At 36.8% G+C, this 19142-nt stretch overlaps 1 protein-coding gene across 2 annotated transcripts in view; it reads right to left on the reverse strand.

Annotated features, from left to right (window-relative positions):
- LOC150104694 (N-acetylated-alpha-linked acidic dipeptidase 2-like) overlaps positions 1-19142 on the reverse strand; it is a 346412-nt gene that overhangs the window by 227688 nt on the left and 99582 nt on the right. For both annotated transcript variants that reach the window (XM_090395882.1, XM_090395881.1), the window contains exons 7-8: positions 16545-16635; positions 12107-12199 (exon numbers count right to left, since the gene is read on the reverse strand). In XM_090395882.1, coding sequence (XP_090252008.1) covers positions 12107-12199; positions 16545-16635 — 184 coding nt within the window. The remainder of the gene's footprint in view (positions 1-12106; positions 12200-16544; positions 16636-19142) is intronic.

Here is a 19142-nt window from a genome sequence, read left to right on the forward strand (position 1 = left end):
TGTGAAACTTTCATAGTTTCCACAACCATTCGGCTTTTAAATAATGTTGAATCTAATTATTACTTTGCCAATATAATTATAAATTGTTTATTTCTGGAATTGTCCATTTATTATTTTAGGACCTGGGTTGTCAGTGGATAACTGAAACCAGGGATGGCAAACCTGCAGATAAGGGGTGGGGGACTATGGTATTTTATTTCATATTATGTAAAGCAGCAGTATTTTAACTTTGTTAACAGCATAAAACCAGAAAAACTAACACCTGAAGGAGTAAAAATTACCAGAAAAGAATATTTTAATTCACAAATTTTAAGGAAAAATTTGCACAAAATACTCACGCTATGCTAATTTTTATCTTATATCCATAAAGCACGAGGGTGGTCTGAAAAGTTCTCAGCCTCGACTGTAGATGGCAACACTATCAGCTCAATTATTTTTTTTTTCTAAGTTGGTACATCTGTATAAGCATCCCTGTGAAACTGCAAGACATTCTATCAAGTAGTTTATTTTATATAGCTGTCTAAAACAAAACAAAGGTGCTGTCTGTATCCCTTGAAATGGATAAAATTGAGTATCGTGCAGTTATAAAATTCTTTGTAAAAGAAGGTTTAACACCAAAAGAAATTCATTCGAAGTTCATAAAAGTTTATGGGAACTCTTCTCCTTCGTGTTCGACAATCAAGAAATGGGCTGTCGAATTTAAACGTGGCTGTACCAGCCTTGAAGATAGTCCACATGAAGAACGTCCAAAAAGTGTAAGAAAACCAGAAATCATTGATCAAGTACACGGTATGGTATTGGATGACCGGCAAGTCAAAATGTGTGAAATTGCTGAGACTATAGGCATTTCAAAAGAATGTGTAGGATATATTTTGCATGAAGAATTGCAAATGAAAAAGCTTTGCACAAGATGGGTGCCATGCTTGCTCACAGTAGATCAAAAATGCACTCGCATGAAAATCTCTGAACAGTGCTTGGAGTGTTTTAACAATTTTAATTTTTTAGCATTTTAATATTATGACACTTGCATTCACCATTACACAACAGAATCCAAACAGTAGTCAAAACAGTGGACAGAAGCCAGTTGTTCAGCACCAAAGAAGACAAAGTCGGCTCCACAGAAGGAAAGGTCATGGCATCAGTATTTTGGGATGCTAAAGGCATTTTGTTTATTAATTATTTTGAAAAGGGTAAAACAATAACTGGGGAATATTATTCCGATCTTTTAACCGGACTAGATGAAAATATTCATGAGAAAAGACCCGGTTTGCAGAAGAAAAAACATCAACTTTCATCAAGACAATGCTCCTACCAACAAAGGTGTTTTAGCAATGGGAAAATTAAGGGATCTGCACTATGAATTGTTGGAATACTGGGGAATAGGGTGGATGTTGGAACATCCACCCGATTTCGTTTCCTATGACTTCTATCCTATCTCTTCCCAAAACTAAAGCCGGCCTGGTTGGCCGAGTGGTTAGCGTATCTGCTCTCCAGCCAAAAGGCTGTGGGCTCGAATCCCACCGTGGGCATGGATGTTTGTGATGGTCTGTGAAAATACTAGTGGTGACAGACAGCAGTAGATGGCATTCATGTAGATGATTAAGGTAGTTGCGGTTGGTGGAGATGGAGAGTTGTAGAGTAGATGCCCTCCATCAATGAATCTTTGAATGCCCTGGAGGTGTTACGTAATAATAATAAAACTCTTCCAGGGTGCTTAAGGGTCAAAGCTATATAACTCAGAGGAGACCTCCACATAGCCATTAAAGGAATGCGGAGAACCGACCAAGGCTTCTGACCTAATGTCCAATCGTCACCTTCTCGTGGTGCACCCCATTGGGTATCTACTTTGATACTGAACGAACAAGGATGGGCTGGCAATTTGGGATTTAGCCGACCAAATTGTATTCTTATTGGTTAAACCAAAATAAAAAATGATAGTACAACATGACAAAATTTCATGCAGGCTGGAGCGTCGCCTGGGTAAACAAGGTCTCCGTTGTTTATGCCAGGGAACCAGGTTGAACAGCGAAAAGTCAGCTACTGGAACAAATCTGAAAACACACCACAACTCAACATCACCAGAGTTAAAGATCGCTACTATCAACATAACAAGTTTGAATGGCAAACAAATGGAGCTAGCTGAGGAATTAGATAAGTACCAGATCGACATAATAGGGGTGACTGAAACAAAAAAGACAAAAACTGGTGAGATCTTTCTGAGCAATAAATACAATATGTTATATTCAGGCAATGACTATAAAGGAAAAGAAGGAGTAGCCATAGTATTCAACACAAAATACGAGGCTAATCTTGTTGAAGGGTATTCAGTCTCAAGTAGAGTAAGTAGAGTAATGTGGGCAAATATGAGAATGGGGAACTGGACAATGAGACTTATTTGTGTCTATGGTCCCACAGAAGGTTCTACTAAGGTAGAATTGGAGGAATGTTTAGGCTTTAGAAAAAGCAACTAAAACAATGAAAAATGGGGTGTTAAGGGACAATGGGGGGTGCTTAAGGGTCAAAGCAGCATAACTGAGAGGAGACCTCCACATAGCCTTTCAAGGAATGCGGAGAACCGACCAGGGCTTCTGACCTAATGTCCAATCCTCACCTTCTCGTGGTGCACCCTGTTGGGTATCTACTTTGATACTGAACGAACGAGGATGGGCTGGCAATTTGGGATTTAGCCGACCAAATTGTGTTCTTATTGGTTAAACCAAAATAAAAAATGATGGTACAACATGACAAAATTTCATGCCGGCTGGGGCGTCGCCCGGTTAAACAAGGCCCCCGTTGTTTTCGCCAGGGAACCAGGGCAAACAGCGAAAAGTCAGCTACTGGAACCAATCTGAAAACAAATACCAACTCAACATCACCAGAGTTAAAGATCGGTACTATCAACGTAAGAAGCCTGAATGGCAAAGAAATGGAGCTAGCTGAGGAATTAGATAAGTACCAGATCGACATAATAGGGGTGACTGAAACAAAAAAGACCAAAACTGGGTGAGATCTTTCTGAGCAATAAATAGAAAATGTTATATTCAGGCAATGACAATCAAGGAAAAGAAGGAGTAGCTATAGTATTCAACACAAAATACGAGGCTAATCTTCTTGAATGGCAGTCAGTCTCAAGTAGAGTAATGTGGGCAAATATGAGAATGGGGAACTGGACAATGAGACTCATTTGTGCCTATGGTCCCACAGAAGGTTCTATTAAGGTAGAAGTGGAGGAATTTTTTGACGCTTTAGAAAAAGCAACTGACACAATGAAAAAGGAAAAGTTGGTATTTGTTGGGTATCTAAATAGAAGAGTAGGAAATGATTGTGAGACATACAAAAATATTTTGGGAAAATTTGGAGAAAAGAGCAAAGCTAATAATAATGGCAAATATCTGTTGGATTTCTGCACAGGACATGGACTGGTTATTACTAACACCATGTTCCAACATAAAAATGTGCACAAATTCACATGGAGAGAAGAGGCTAGGAATAACAAAAGTCTCATTGACTATGTTATTGTTGATAGTGATGTTTTCTCCCTTTTTCAGGACACCAGAGTGTACAGAGGCTTTGAAATTGGAAGTGATCACTATTTAGTCTTGAGCAGGATAAAATTGAATTTCATATTGAAAAGAATAACATGTAAGAAAGTATTAAAGCGAATAAAAGTTGAGCAGCTCTCAGATGTGAACTGTAGACTAAAATACAGAAAGATTATTGAAAAGAAAATGAAAGAGTATGAGAACAGGAATCAAACCTTGGAGATTCAGTGGCAAACTCTGAAGAAAACATTGATTGATTCTGCCAGAGAGGCATGTGGTGAGGTTGTCTGCAAGGAAAAAAAATCAGAACTCCCTGGTGGACACAGGAAGTTAAAGAGTCAGTGAAGGAAAAGAAGAAAGCATATCAAAAGTTCTTGGCAAATAAGTCAGCTTGTGCTCTTAGAGAATATAGAGACAAATGCAAGAATGCTAAACACTGTGTAAAACTAGCTAAACAAAAGTCATGGGAGGACTTTGGCAAGAATATAGAAAATAAATATCAAGAAGGTGGCAAAATATTCTGGAGGTTGTTGAAGAACCTTAGGAATGGAGGAAAGAGTGCTGTAAAAGGAGTTAGAGATGATAAAGGTGACATGAAAGCGGTAGAAAAAGATATCCTTGAAGTATGGAGTAATTACTTTGAAAAACTGCTAAATGAAACAAGCAGTGATGACAGCATAGTGATAAAAAACACTGACCAGGCATGCAGTCAGGAATACATATCCATACTTGAAGTAGAAAAAGCCATCAAAGGCTTGAAATGTGGAAAGGCAGCAGGAGTAGATGATATTCGACCAGAAATGCTGAAGTATGGTGGTATAAAAGTCTTACAATGGCTGCACTGCATAGTTCAGAAAGCCTGAACAGAGGGACGAATTCCCGATGATTGGAGTAGAGCTCTCATAGTACCCATATATAAAAAGGGAAATAAAACTGAATGTGAGAATTACAGAGGTATTTCCCTATTGAGTGTTCCTGGCAAGATCTATGCAAGTATACTTGAGAAACGGTTGAGAAGAATTGTGGAAGAAAAGCTTGGTGAAGAACAAGCTGGATTCAGGCCAAATAAATGCTGTCAGGATCAGATCTTCACTTTACGACAAATAGTCGAGAAAGCATGGGAATATAACAAAGATCTGTATTTAAGTTTTGTCGATTTGGAAAAGGCATATGACAAAGTGCCAAGAGAGAAGCTATTCAATACGCTGCAGTTATATGGTGTGAATGGGGCATTATATCAAGCAATACTTAGTCTTTATTTGAGTTGTAAGTCAGCAGTTAGAATTGAAGGAAGTATAGGAAGATGGTTTAATGTTAAATCTGGTGTGAGACAAGGATGTACATTATCCCCTCTGTTATTCATTATCTATATGGATCACATTATGAAGGAAAGTGGTATTAAACCTGATATCAAAATTGGAGATGTTAATGTCAGCTCTTTGCTTTATGCGGATGATGTTATACTTCTAAATAAATCCGCTACAAGTCTGCAAGATTCTCTGACTAAATTCAATTGCTGTTGTAACAGATATGGTATGAAGGTCAGCAATAAAAAGACAAAGACAATGAAAATAGGCAGAATCATTGAAAATGTCAACTGTGTTGTGAATGGAGAAACTGTGGAACAAGTAAAACATTTTAGCTACTTAGGCACGATTTTTACTGAAGATGGTAAATTAAATATAGAAATAGACAACAGAATCAGCAAAGCTGGTATGGTGGGAAGTCAATTGAATAAATTCATATGGAATAAGAGAGAAATTAGTCGGAACACTAAATTAGCTGTATACAAGACAGTGTTCAAACCAGTTTTAACTTATGGATCTGAGAGCTGAGTCAGAAGTAAAACACTTGGCCAAAGACTAGAGACCGCAGATATGAGAGTCCTGAGAAAGATTAGAGGCGTGAACAGATGGCATCAATGGCAATATCATATTAAAAATGAGGATATTAGGAAAGAACTTGACATTGTCAGTTTCCAGCAATGCGTTAGCAGAGCTAATCTCAGGTGGTATGGTCACTTAAATAGAATGGGAGAGGAAAGATTAGCAAAACAAGTGTTCTCTGCCAGGTTGGTAGGAAAACGACCCAGAGGAAGACCAAGATATAGGTGGATTGATACGGTACAAAGTGCCTTAGATGATAGAAATATAAGATCTGATAATGTTGGAGTCTTGACAAGTAACAGACTGATTTGGAGGAAAATTGTAGATAGGAAGTTAGTAATGATGTAATTTTTTCATGTAGTATTGTCATATCCTGTACACCCCCTTGAGGGTAAATGGCAGGAATTTGATGATGATGATGATGAACAATGAAAAAGGAAAAGTTGGTCCTTGTTGGGTATCTAAATAGAAGAGTAGGAAATGATTGTAAGACATACAAAAATATTTGGGGAAAATTTGGAGAAAAGAGCAAAGCTAATAATAATGGCAAATATCTGTTGGATTTCTGCTCAGGACATGGACTGGTTGTTACTAACACCATATTCCAACATAAAAATGTGCACAAATTCACATGGAGAGAAGAAGCAAGGAATAAGAAAAGTCTCATTGGCAATGTTACTGTTGATAGTGATGTTTTCTCCCTGGTGCAGGACACCAGATTGTACAGAGGATTTGAAATTGGAAGTGATCACTATTTAGTCTTGAGGAGGATAAAATTGAATTTCATATTGAAAAGAATAACATGTAAGAAAGTTTTAAAGATAATAAAAGTTGAGCAGCTCTCAGATGTGAACTGTAGACTAAAATATACAAAGATAATTGAAGAAAAAATGAAAGAGTTTGAGAACAGGAATCAAACCTTGGAGATTCAGTGGCAAACTCTGAAGAAAGCCCTGATTGACTCAGCTAGAGAGACATGTGGTGAAGTTGTCTACAAGGATAGAAAAATTAGAACTCCATGGTGAACACAGGAAGTTAAAGAGTCAGTGAAGGAAAAGAAGAAAGCATATCAAAAGTTCCTGGCAAATAAGTCAGCTTGTGCTCTTAGAGAATATAGAGACAAATGCAAGAATGCTAAACACTGTGTAAAACTAGCTAAACAAAAGTCATGGGAAGACTTTGGCAAGAATATAGAAAATAAATATCAAGAAGGCGGCAAAATATTCTGGAGGTTGTTGAAGAAGCTTAGGAATGGAGGAAAGAGTGCTGTAAAAGGAGTTAGAGATGATAAAGGTGGCATGAAAACGGAAGAAAAAGATATCCTTGAAGTATGGAGTAATTACTTTGAAAAACTGTTAAATGAAACAAGCAGTGATGACAGCACAGTGGTAAAAAACACTGACCAGGCATGCAGTCAGGAATACATATCCATACTTGAAATAGAAAAAGCCATCAAAGGCTTAAAATGTGGAAAGGCAGCAGGAATGGATGATATTCGACCAGATATGCTGAAGTATGGTGGTATAAAAGTCTTACAGTGGCTGCACTGCATTGTTCAGAAAGCCTGGACAGAGGGACGAATTCCCGATGATTGGAGTAGAGCTCTCATAGTACCTATATATACAAAGGGAAATAAAACTGAATGTGAGAATTACAGAGGTATTTCCCTACTAAGTGTTCCTGGCAAGATCTATGCAAGTATACTTGAGAAACGATTGAGAAGAATTGTGGAAGAAAAGCTTGGTGAAGAACATGCTGGATTCAGGCCAAATAAATGCTGTCAGGATCAGATCTTCACTTTACGACAAATAGTCGAGAAAGCATGGGAATATAACAAAGATCTGTATTTAAGTTTTGTCTTCTACTACTCTTAATTCTCTCCTCTTCTATTATTCCCATACCTGTCTCTCTCTCTCTCTCTCTCTCATATTCCTCTCCTCTACTCCCTTCTATATACAAGTTGCGCCAGTGCTGATTATATTTCAGGTGCAAACTTTGTTTCTACTTTAATAAAGGATTAAACTAAGTAAAATTTCTTGGTATCTTTAATTAATAGTGTAACCAAATGGAAAAACCTCCAAAACCTCTCTTCTATGGTTTCTATTCTCTCCTCTTCTATCATTCCTATTACTGTCTCTCACTCCTTCACTGATTTGCATTGCATCATCTCTTCCATTTGCCTAATCTCATCTTTCATACTTCTCATCTCATTCCTGAGACATTCCACCTCCCTCTTTCAGCTCATCTATCTGTCTCTGCAAGTTAGTCACTCTTACTCACCATTCATCCTCCCATAATTCAAGACCATCTAAGAAAACTTCACAATCATTCAAGCCTTCCACTCCTCTCTCTTATTTTTTCATTCATATTTCACTTGTTATTCTCACCTTCGATCACACTATTAGGTTCTTGAGATTCTCCCACCCCCTGATGCAATGAGGTCACATATTGTAATATCTAACTCACTAAGTTCCTCCCATTGCCTACATTCTGCGCATATATGCACTTCCCCTTCTCTCACCCACCACATATCAAACTGCCTGGATGCATACATATCACAAGCACTGCATGCCACAAAATTCTGTCGTATGTTGTGCAAAATAGAGTCCCTAAATGGGGGGGGGGGAACTTGGTGACATGCCATTTGTATTTGAAGCTGCAGCTGCCGCCATCATTCAAATAGTTCCGAGGAACTAAACACTAAAAACTAAATACTACTACAACTAAACAGTGTATACTATATTATATGCTCTATTGTAAGCTAATTTACTTACACGATACTATAAGTATAAACTATACTAAATAACAAAAACTTATCTTCTCTTCCACTGCAGATGCATCCAACTGTGACCATGCCTTCTCAGTAACCCAAAAATAATACAATATAAACAACAACTAAACTCCAAAAGTAGCACCACTAAAGAACCCCCGTGTTACTGAGAAAAAATGTAACACAATTTGCGACAGAAGTCACACTATATACTGTTTAAAAATGCTTTATTTTATTTTTTTTTTTTACTACAGCTCAAAGTCACTGCCACTTATAAAAAAAATATTGATGACTGCTTGCTTTTCCTATGAATAAATTATTGGGGAGACTTGGACTTCACTTTTGAGACCTTTCCTTCAATTCCCAGCCACAGGTACTGGTGGTTGCGGAGAAATACAGCAACTTCGTAAATTCTTGGAACACTTGGGAACTCCTGTAAATCCTCTTGAACAAGTGGACCCCTGGAGAGCGAGTGAACCATTTATATGAGAGTCTGTCGTGTGGCAGTCTATCAAAAGCCTTTGCAAAATTTACGTACACTACTGTATATGCATCTCCGATATCCAAAGGTATTTGTCACCTTGTTATTATACATAAGTTAGTGAAACATGATCTCCCCTTAACAAACCCATGCTGATACCCACAGAGAATAATGCTGTTATCAACCCATTTCTGTATCCTACTTCTCTCCAGTTCCTCCAGTACCTTCACCACAACCTGAACTACATCCTTATCACCATCTTTATGCAGTTGAACAATTTTACTCTCCTTCCACTCATTTGGAACAAGTGCTGTCGTAAGACTTTTATTAAATAGGCATGCCAATGCTACTGCCAATTCCCTGCAACATTCCCTTAAGATGCGTGGTGATATGTCATCAAATTCTATCACCTTACTGACATCAATTTTATTTATTTCCTCAAATACCTCCTGCTAACTCACAATTAAGCCATCCTCTCCTATGTCTTCTACACTTAAGTTCCTCGTGATTACATCCTGATCAGGATGAAACACCCTTATAAACTGATCACTGAATACCTCAACAATGTCTTTTGCAGCAGTTACCATTCTACCACTTTCATCTATTAACTTCATCTTACCATGATCAGTCTTCCTTTTACTTGCTACACATCTAAAAAAACTCTCTAGAATTTTTCTTTGCCAATTTCTGTTCATACTCTACTTTTGTTTTCCTTACTAACTGAGTCACTCCAGGCTTGTTCTTTATACTCTTCATGTGACTGATTATTACTATTGTTCATTTTGTACTTCCTCCAAAGAACTTTCTTTTTCCAGATTTCATGTTTAAGCTCTACATTCATCCATTTTAGAGAGTGGCTTAACTTATTCAGCCTTTTATGCATATTATGCTTTTATGTATTTCTTTGTCATTTCCCACTCAGCATTTATTTTCTTACTGCTCAATATCTTGTTCCATGTTACAGCTCCAAGTTGTCTCCTAAGCTTGTCATAATCACCAACTTTATAATTCCACATATATCCTTTCCTCACAAAAGTCTGCATATGACTAGCCACAAGCCAGATCTAGAACTCTCGATCCTCGCATGCCCTCCTTTAAGTGCTGCCCGATATAGTTATCTCTCAAGAACTCAAGAAATTCATTTTCCTTATTCCCAAATGCTATATCTCTTCATTCCAAACTACACTGCCAGAATTAAAATCACCCCTAATAATTACCCTTCCTTTGTTCACTAATCCAAGTTGTTTATACATTTCTTCATCACCACCCTTCACATTGCTAGGCCTATAGCAACATCCAACTAAATGTGTCTTTCTCTCAACCTTCACATCACACCACACTGCCTCATAACCATTGCCTCTATTTATCCCTTTCATGTGTACATTATGTGGACTTAATTCCCTTGCTATCATCAATAGCACTCCTCCTCCCTTCTTGCCCTTTCTATCCTCATGAAAAATACTGTATTTTTCCATTTCTATTCCTGCTACAATATCATCTTCATTCAACCATGTTTCACTTATGCCAACGATTTTGAGGCAAATAAATTCAATCAATGAAACCATTTCATTTACCATATTCTGATATTTCTGGCATTTGTAAATGCCAGAAATATCAGAAAATGAACACAGTAGTTCATTTTTAGGTCTATAGCCAGTCCTATCCAAGCCATGTGTTGGTTGTGATTTCTCCACCACACCTGTCCAATCATCTTTATCGCCACTTACTACATGTCTGATCAGTCTCAACTTCCCCATCCACATCGTAATATACTCCATCTTCATACACACGTTCACTGCCACTTTTAACATCCACTCTCCCTAGCCATGTTTCACTGTCCACCCTAGCTCCCCACCCCGATTCCCCTGTTCCTGTTTCATTTCCATTCTCTCTTCATCTCTCACACTATTACTGTTTCCACTGCCAAGCACCTCTGTCTCTTCAATACCACACTGTCCTGATTTTTCCCTTCATCTCTTTCTTCTGATCTCTTGCATGCATCACACACACACACACACACACACACACACACACACACACACACACACACACACACACACACACACACACACACACACACAGTACTTTCATCCAGTAACACTTTCTCCACTACACTCACTGGAGATATAAAGATCAAACCAGGGGAGTGACTCAACTAATAAGGAAAGGAAAAGTGCAGTATGAGCAGAAATTGGCAAATCAGGCAAAGCGAAAAACCCTAGAGAGTTTTTTTTAGATATGTGGTAAGTAGAAGGAAGAATGATCACGGTAAGATGAAGTTAATGGATGAAAGTGGTAAAATGGTAATTGCTGCAGGAGATATTGTTGAGGTATTCGGTGATCGATTTATAAAGGTGTTTCATCCTGATCAGGGTGAAATCATGAGGAACTTAAGTGTAGAGGATATAGAGGAGGATGGCTTAATTGTGAGTGAGCAGGAGGTATTTGATTGAATAAATTTGATGAACAAATAACTTTGATGTCAATAAGGCAATAGGATTCGATGACATATCACCATGCGTCTTAAGGGAATGTTCCAGGGAATTGGTAGTAGCATTGGCATGCCTGTTTAATAAAAGTCTTACAAAAGCACAGGTTCCAAGCGAGTGAAAAGAAGGTAAAACTGTTCCACTGCATAAAGCTGGTGATGAGGACGTGGTTTCAAATTATAGGCCAAAATGTATATCTGGAGTTGTGGTGAAGGTACTGGAGGAATTGGGGAGAGGTAGGATACAGAAATCGGTTGATAACAGCAGTATTCTCTATGGTTATCAGCATGGGTTTGTTAAGGGGAGATCATGTTTCACTAATTTACTTATTTACTATAGCAAGGTGACAAATACCTTGAACAGGGGAGATGCATATGCAGTAGTGTATTTAGATTTTGCAAAAGCTTTTTCAAAAATTTTCAAACATTGATATCCTTTTACAGTTTCTTTCTACTAGATTCTCTTACCTGTATTTCTCTGTCAATTTTAATATGTTTTTCTATCTTCGACCTTTCTCTAATCACTCCACTCTCTTCTCCATTCACCCAACCAACCTCATCCTGCACTGTTTTCTTAAGATATTCTTCAGTGTATTCAACTCCTTCCCAACTTCTCTCCATATGCTACAATTGATTTCAAACCCATAATCATGTTTGTAATTTTTTCTCACATCAATACTCCTCAAATATAGCTACGCTTCTCACGCATGCACACGGGCATGCAAGAAAACTATAGTGATGGGATTAACCCCATACTCAATGATATGTTGTATAAAATTCAAGGCCTCTCAACTAAACTGTCTTAATATATATACCCAAACAAATATACAGAGCAAAAACTTTGTAAAATGTAATGCTATTCCTAAAATGTATAAATTTAGTATATTACAAGCATTTGAACAAAAAAGAAACTTTTGAACAATATGAGTAATGCAATACTTGTTGCCATTTTCCATGTTGAATCCAGGTCCAAGATAAGTAATATTGAGGCCACCAGTCCAGGAATCAGGAGCAATGTGTCCACCCATTATTCTGCAAATATTACATGTAAAATAAGTAGAATGGTATGATGTAATATTTTTACACAATTATTAGCTTCAGAATTTTAACTAATACTGGAAGAAATATTTAGATAGAAATCAATATTTCATTATCAGTTTCAGAAAAAAAAAATTATGCTGTTTGACCTGTTTATAGACTTCACTATAGATTTTAAGTATGCATCAATATGTTTTTTTTCCACCCCCAAAAAGGAATTATTTTAGCTGTCTTTGTTTAGCTTAACATTTTGATGTCAATTTCCTATACTTCAACTAATGTAGACTGTACAGTATATATTCCTGATATTGATAAGAACTAAGACAATTAAATGTAGATATGTAAGGGGATGATAGTGATAAAAATAGTTACCAGAATAATAACACTTACACAAAGAAGATATTGTTTATTACTATTATTATTACATGACACCTCCAAGTAGTACAAAGACTCTTCGAGGGAGGGCACCAACTCTCCGTCTTCATCACTCACTTCACCAACTACAGCAAACTGCAACCATCATCATCATCATCTACACCAGTGCCATCTACTGCCCACCACCAACACCACTAGTATTTTCAAAGACAATCACAAAGATTCATGCCCACACCCAGATTCAAACTTGCAGCCTTTTGGCTGAAGAGTGGATATGCTAACCACTCAGCCAACTAGACTGATATGAAGAATTTTCACCATTGCTATTGTAACAATATATGCTATTAACTCCTGGAAGATAACTCCATCTATAACTATTAGAATTTAAAGAAATACATTTTAAATAATAATTATTATTATTAACTCATTAGACACAGGAATGAGGAGGTTAACAACTTTCTTAAGCTTTCCCAAATTTGGGAAGTCATCCTAAGTAATACTCCTCAATCCTATGTGAAATGAATTAATAATTATTATTTAAAATTAATTTCTTTGAATTTTAATAGCAATTATCATTACAAACAACTCCATGGAGTTGCAGACTCATTGTGGGAGGTGCACTAACATTAGCTGAAAAATACTGTGACCTTCCCTCCATCCAATCATGACCCCCCATAGTTGAAGTCCCCATCATAATTATCCATCCTCTACTCAGTGAGTTTATTTCCTGATGTACATCATTTGCATTACTCCTTCCATCTCCTGGCCTACAGCTGCAACCAACTACATACTTTGTCCTGTTTGTCCTGTTAGCCTCTGTCTCACACCATGTGGTCTCAAATACATTGCTTTCAATTTCACTGATTCCTGTTGGGCTGTTACTCTGGTTTGGTGCAATTTATCTGCTATCATCATAAATACCTCTTCCCCAATCTTGTTTGCTCTATTCACCCAGAAAATACTATAGCCTTCACATTCCATACAAATTACTATATTTTCTGTTAGCCAATCTCACTAATACCAATAACTTTTGGCCAAGAAGAGATTACTAATGAAAAAACTCCTTCTTCCTTGTTCTGAATACTTCTCACATTATTATACATAAAACTTAGCTGCATCCTTTTCCCACAACTACCCCTATACTTTGTATTGACAATCCCATTCTAATTTTCTACCTCACAAACTAAATTCAACTTTTTTTGTCCACCAATATGCTCATTTGCCTAACTGGTCTACATGCATCCTCACCTACATCCACTGATGAGAGATTAGGTATACCAGCTATCTTTGCCTCCCTAATCTAACCAGTTAGCAAATTTACCACCCATCTTAATATGCATGCTCAAGAACTCACAAAATTCCCTTCCATCACACTCAGGGGACTGAACCCTTAACCTATGTCCTTCACGATAATCCCTAAAACCACAGCATGCATTCCATCACCATCCAACACAGTTATAGATGGATTTATCCTCTTGCAGTTAATAGCGTATATTGTTCACATGCACTTACATTTCAAGTGAGGTTCTAATTTGTTTATCTTTTTTCATCCCTATGCACTGACAATAGCTATGAAAGTCAGATGAAAATTCTATATCTAATAAATGATATTTTCCTGATATACCTTCATTCCATAACTATTTTTATCCTTAAGTACTAAGACAGTTCACAACCATGTACACTCATTTAAAGTCCACTTTTGAATCAATGATCAGAAAAAACATTAAATATAAGGCTTCATGCTTTTGTTCAAATTGTAACCATGTTCATAGGTCTCTATAATAGCTTATTTTTTAAACAGATATTAATATTCTTAATCTTTGCACCTGAGAAACACAATTCCCTCATGCTCTTGTGAAGAGCTCATATTATCATGGATCATAATATTACCATCAAGATAAAACTCTCTTGTTATCCTTCCTCTTTCATACTCTGGTTTTTCTTCCCTTGCAGCTTCCCACCTTCCCTTCTTGCACTTCTCTCATATCATTTGTTTGACATTTTTCCAGTTGTATGAAGCAGCAATTGGCCATTCAGGAAACCACCAAGAAAAATCATAAGAGTTTTTTGATATGCAGTAATAAAAAGAAAAAAGATTATGAAGATAGTGTTAGTAGAATGAAAATGGTAGATTAATGGTAATGCTAGAGAAGATATAGTCAAGATATATGTTTAGTAATTCATCCAAGTATTGCATTATCATAAGTGTAAAAGAAATAGTAGAGGAAGGGCTGATGGAGAATAAGCAAGAAGCATTTGAGATATTAGGTAAACCTGATGATATATCATTCTTAAGAGAATGTTCCAGTGAGTTAACTGCAGCCCAGGCATATCTGTTTAACAATTTTCACAACAGGGATGGTTCCAAGGGGGTAGAAAGAGGATAAAACTGTTTCACTTTAAAGGGGGGGGGGGGGATGATAAGATTGCAACTTCAAATTATAAACTAATTTACGCACTTAGTTGTGAAGGTTCTGGAGAGATTGGCAAGGACTAAGATCCACAATTGGATTGATAATAGTAGGAGTTGTGGTGTTTGGAATCGCAGCTAAAGCAATTAAGACTATGATGCCAGTGTATTGTATCTATAAATTGCAGTGATTTATAATCACTGCATTCTTGCAAAATCATTCTTCTTGATGATTTTCCAATTTTGCAGAATAAGAAACTTGAGCTTCCAGAAAGGAAAACTTTGCTACCTCCATATGAGACTTGCTCATCTCCAGATGAAAGAAAGTCCTTATAAAAGTTCTTCATATCCTAGACAGTATTCACACCGAGATAACAACAGAATTCTCTGTGATAGTCAGAATGAATCTGAAAAAGGATGTCATGTTTTAAGAATCAACGTGCTTATTACAAGATGACAAATGCAATGGACAAGAAAGATGCATATATACATAGTATATTTATATTTAGTGAAAGTCTTTGATAGAATGTCATGTCAAGTTGATAACGCAGTTGGAATGTATGGGATTAGTGATAGATTGGCTATCTGGTAATAGATTATATGGTAATACATTAGTTGGTAATAGTAACAGATTAACAACTTGCAGATAGATATTAGGCTGGGTATGGAATGGAGGAGTAGTATCTCAAAAAAGGAAATTCACTAGTTTTTTTTAATTTTTTTTTTTTTATGTGAATCCCATTCATGAAAGAATCTTAGTCTACAGTACATTTAGAATAGTACTATGGATGGTGGGTTAAAGATAATCTAGTAACCTTGCTTTAGAGACCAAACTTAATACTTCTGCAAGCCATTTCAGAACTCCCACAAATAAGATGGTGTTTCAGAGTGGGTAGTGAAATTCATCCTATTCATAGGTTTAGGAGGGAATAAAGAAGCTGTAGAAAGTGCAAAGAAGAGTTCCAAAGATTATATTGGGATTATGGAAAGTATATTATGAGGAGAGATTGAAAGTACGGAGTGCAGATGCTGGTAAACAGAAGAAAGAGGAATGAGACATCCATGGAAGTAAGTTTATTCTCGGTTAAGAAAGGGATAAGAGCTAGATTTTTCTCTCACATGACAGCAAATGGAACAGTTTGCCTGTTGTGATTGAGTTTAAGAGACATCTAGTGGGAATGAGTTTTAAGAGAAGATATGACTGCCAGTATGGTGATGTATAACCTCCCTTGATCCATTCTCAACTCCCTGGTGTCTGATCTAAAATACCATTTACTAACTGGGATGCGACTGTTTTGTTACTGCAGATCTCTGGGAAATATCCCGCTGCACCTCAACTAATGTTTCAATGATAATGTTAACTGACCTAGCTAGCAGAATTTGGAAATAATACCTGTCAACTAGAAAACAAGAATGAATCTATGACACACACACACAATCTAAATTATGCAGTAGATGAATATATACTGAAATAAATACAGTCTATTAAAAATAAAATTATTAACAATATACTGTTTTAGTGACACATTAAAAAAACAATTATTCACTACTTACTCCAGAATCCTTTTAGCATCACCATAACCGATAGGCTGTGCTGGAATTTTAGGGAGTGCTACTTCATCTATATTATATCTATATGCATCCTCTATGGGAATATTAAAATGTTTTCAGAATTTTAAATTAATGATAGAAAAATTATAAAAGTCCAGAATAAAATGATGAATAAAATAATGATATACTTCAAAACTTCAATGGAGTCAAGAGATTTATTGCAGGAAGTCCCACTCTCAGAAACACAGCTCATCATACCTTGACTTAAATGCATTCACTGTATGCACTCTCTACACTTGCAGTCAATGCATTCCAATCACCCACCACTCGCCATGCAAAAAATCTACTTATCATCTCCCCCCCACTTACATCCTCCTTATACAGCTTCCAGGGATGGCCTCTTGTTCTCCTCCTGTCTCCAGACATTCTATGAAAAATCTCATCCACATTAATCTGGTAATTACTCCTTACCAACTTATGTGTCATGATCGTGTCCTCCCCCCCCCCCCCCGCCACACACACACTCCTTCTATCCACTAGGCTCTGCAATTTGGGTTCTCTCAATCTGTCTTCGTACTCCACATTCCAGAGACCAGAAACTGACTTAGTCAACTGTCTCTGAACCTTCTCAGCAACTCATCATTCTTTTCAAAAACCAGGCGACCAAATATATTCACAGTAATCCATATGCAGCTTGATCAAAGCCCTATACAACAGAATCATAACATCCTTACTTCTACATGTCAGTGTTTTCCACATCATGCCCACAATCTGTTGTGTTGTCCTCATAATTTTAGCAAAATGTCTGCAAAATTTCAAGTCCCTATCCACCATCATCCCCAGATCTTTCATCTCCTCCTACCTCCTCTAAGATATTCCCATCAATCCTATACTCTGCATCCCATCTTTGTTCCCAAAGTCTTAAAAACCTTAAAAATTATGGAGACAACTACTGTGTTTTAGTAAAACTTTAGTTTAATTATAACTAAACTCTCATTCGACGTTTCGACCTTTATATCAAGGTCATCTTTATATAAAGGTTGAAATGTCGAATGTAGAGTTTAGTTATATTAAACTAAAGTTTTACTAAAACACGGTAGTTGTCTCTATAATTTTCAAAAATGTACGCGGATCACTGTGCAAGCCTAAAAGAAAGGATTAAAACCTTAAACTTTGCTACATTAAACTGATACCCCCCCCCCCCACACACACACACTTGCCCATTCAGACAGTCTATTCAAGTCCTCTTGCAAGGCAAGGGGACTTGAATTCCCAATATAATCCTGTTCTGTCAGATGTCTTCTCCCTCCAGGAGATCAATATCAATTACCATGTGTGTCTCCACCATATCCTATTCTGTGCCTCTCTGCTGCATTTCTCATATGAGAGTTAGGTTCAGTCGTCTATATTTTTCATCCACTCCAGTCTTTGTCTTTCTCTCCTTCTCTTTCCATCAATAGTTCTTTCAAGAAGTGTCCTTTGGAGGCAGGTATGTCTAAGAATATGTACGAAATAGTTGACTTTTCTCTTTTTAATTTCTTTTATCAGGCTTCTGTTTTCACCTACCATCTCTAGTATCTCTTCATTCATCTTTCCATGATATTCTCATAATTCTTCGCAGCATCCACATTTCAAAGGCCTCCAGTTTTTTCCACAGATCATATTGGAGAGTGTCCATGTCTCTACTCCGCATAATAATGTGGATCATATGTAACATTTGGAGATTCTCAGTCTTGTTTTCAGATTTAATTCTCTAGATGTCAGTAGATTTTTCATATTATTGAAAGTTGACCTTGTGATTTCAATCTCTTTTCTAATTTCATCTTCTGTCCTGCCATTCTCTGTGATCAAGTATCTGAGGTATATGTATGTTTGCACCTGTTCTAATTTATTTCCTTTTTTATTGATGCATATTTTTAGTATTTCCTTTTCTCTTGAAATTATCATGATTTTTGTCTTTTTAAAGTTAAAACTTTAATATCATTTAGATACAAATTAAACAATAAAGGCTCCTAAACAGATCCACTGGAGCACACCACTAGTGATTTTCCTCTTCTGAGATATCACTCCCCCGTACACAACCTGCATAACCTATCAGATAATCAATCCCCAATCCAATGTACTAATCTACTGTCCAACCTCACCTGTTCCAATTTAACTACTAGCTTGTCATGTAGCAATCTATTGAAAGCTTTTGCAAAATCTAAATATACTACTGTATAGGCATTCCCCTGGTCCAATGCATTCATCGCCTTGTTATAATACGTATAACATGAGGTAAGAGAAGCAGTTAACTAATGAAGTCAAAAAGAATCCTAAGGAGTTCTTTCGATATATAGCCAGCAAAAAAAAAAAACAAAATGATTATGGAAGGATGACATTGATTGGGGGAAATAATATAAAGATAGCTGTTGCAGAAGATATAGTGGAGATACTTAATGATCAGTTCATAAAGGTCTTTCAGTCTTGTGAATGTGACTTCATGGAGAGATTGAAAGCAGTTGATGATGGGGAGGGGAGACTGACTGTAATTGAGCAAGTGGTGTATGGGGAATTTGGCAAACTAGATGTTAATAAGGCTGTGGGATTTGATAATATATC

This window comes from Typopeltis vanoorti, chromosome 7 (assembly GCF_054136105.1).
Source record: "Typopeltis vanoorti isolate ZY-2024b chromosome 7, IOZ_Tvanoo_1.0, whole genome shotgun sequence".
Taxonomy (NCBI): domain Eukaryota; kingdom Metazoa; phylum Arthropoda; class Arachnida; order Uropygi; family Thelyphonidae; genus Typopeltis; species Typopeltis vanoorti.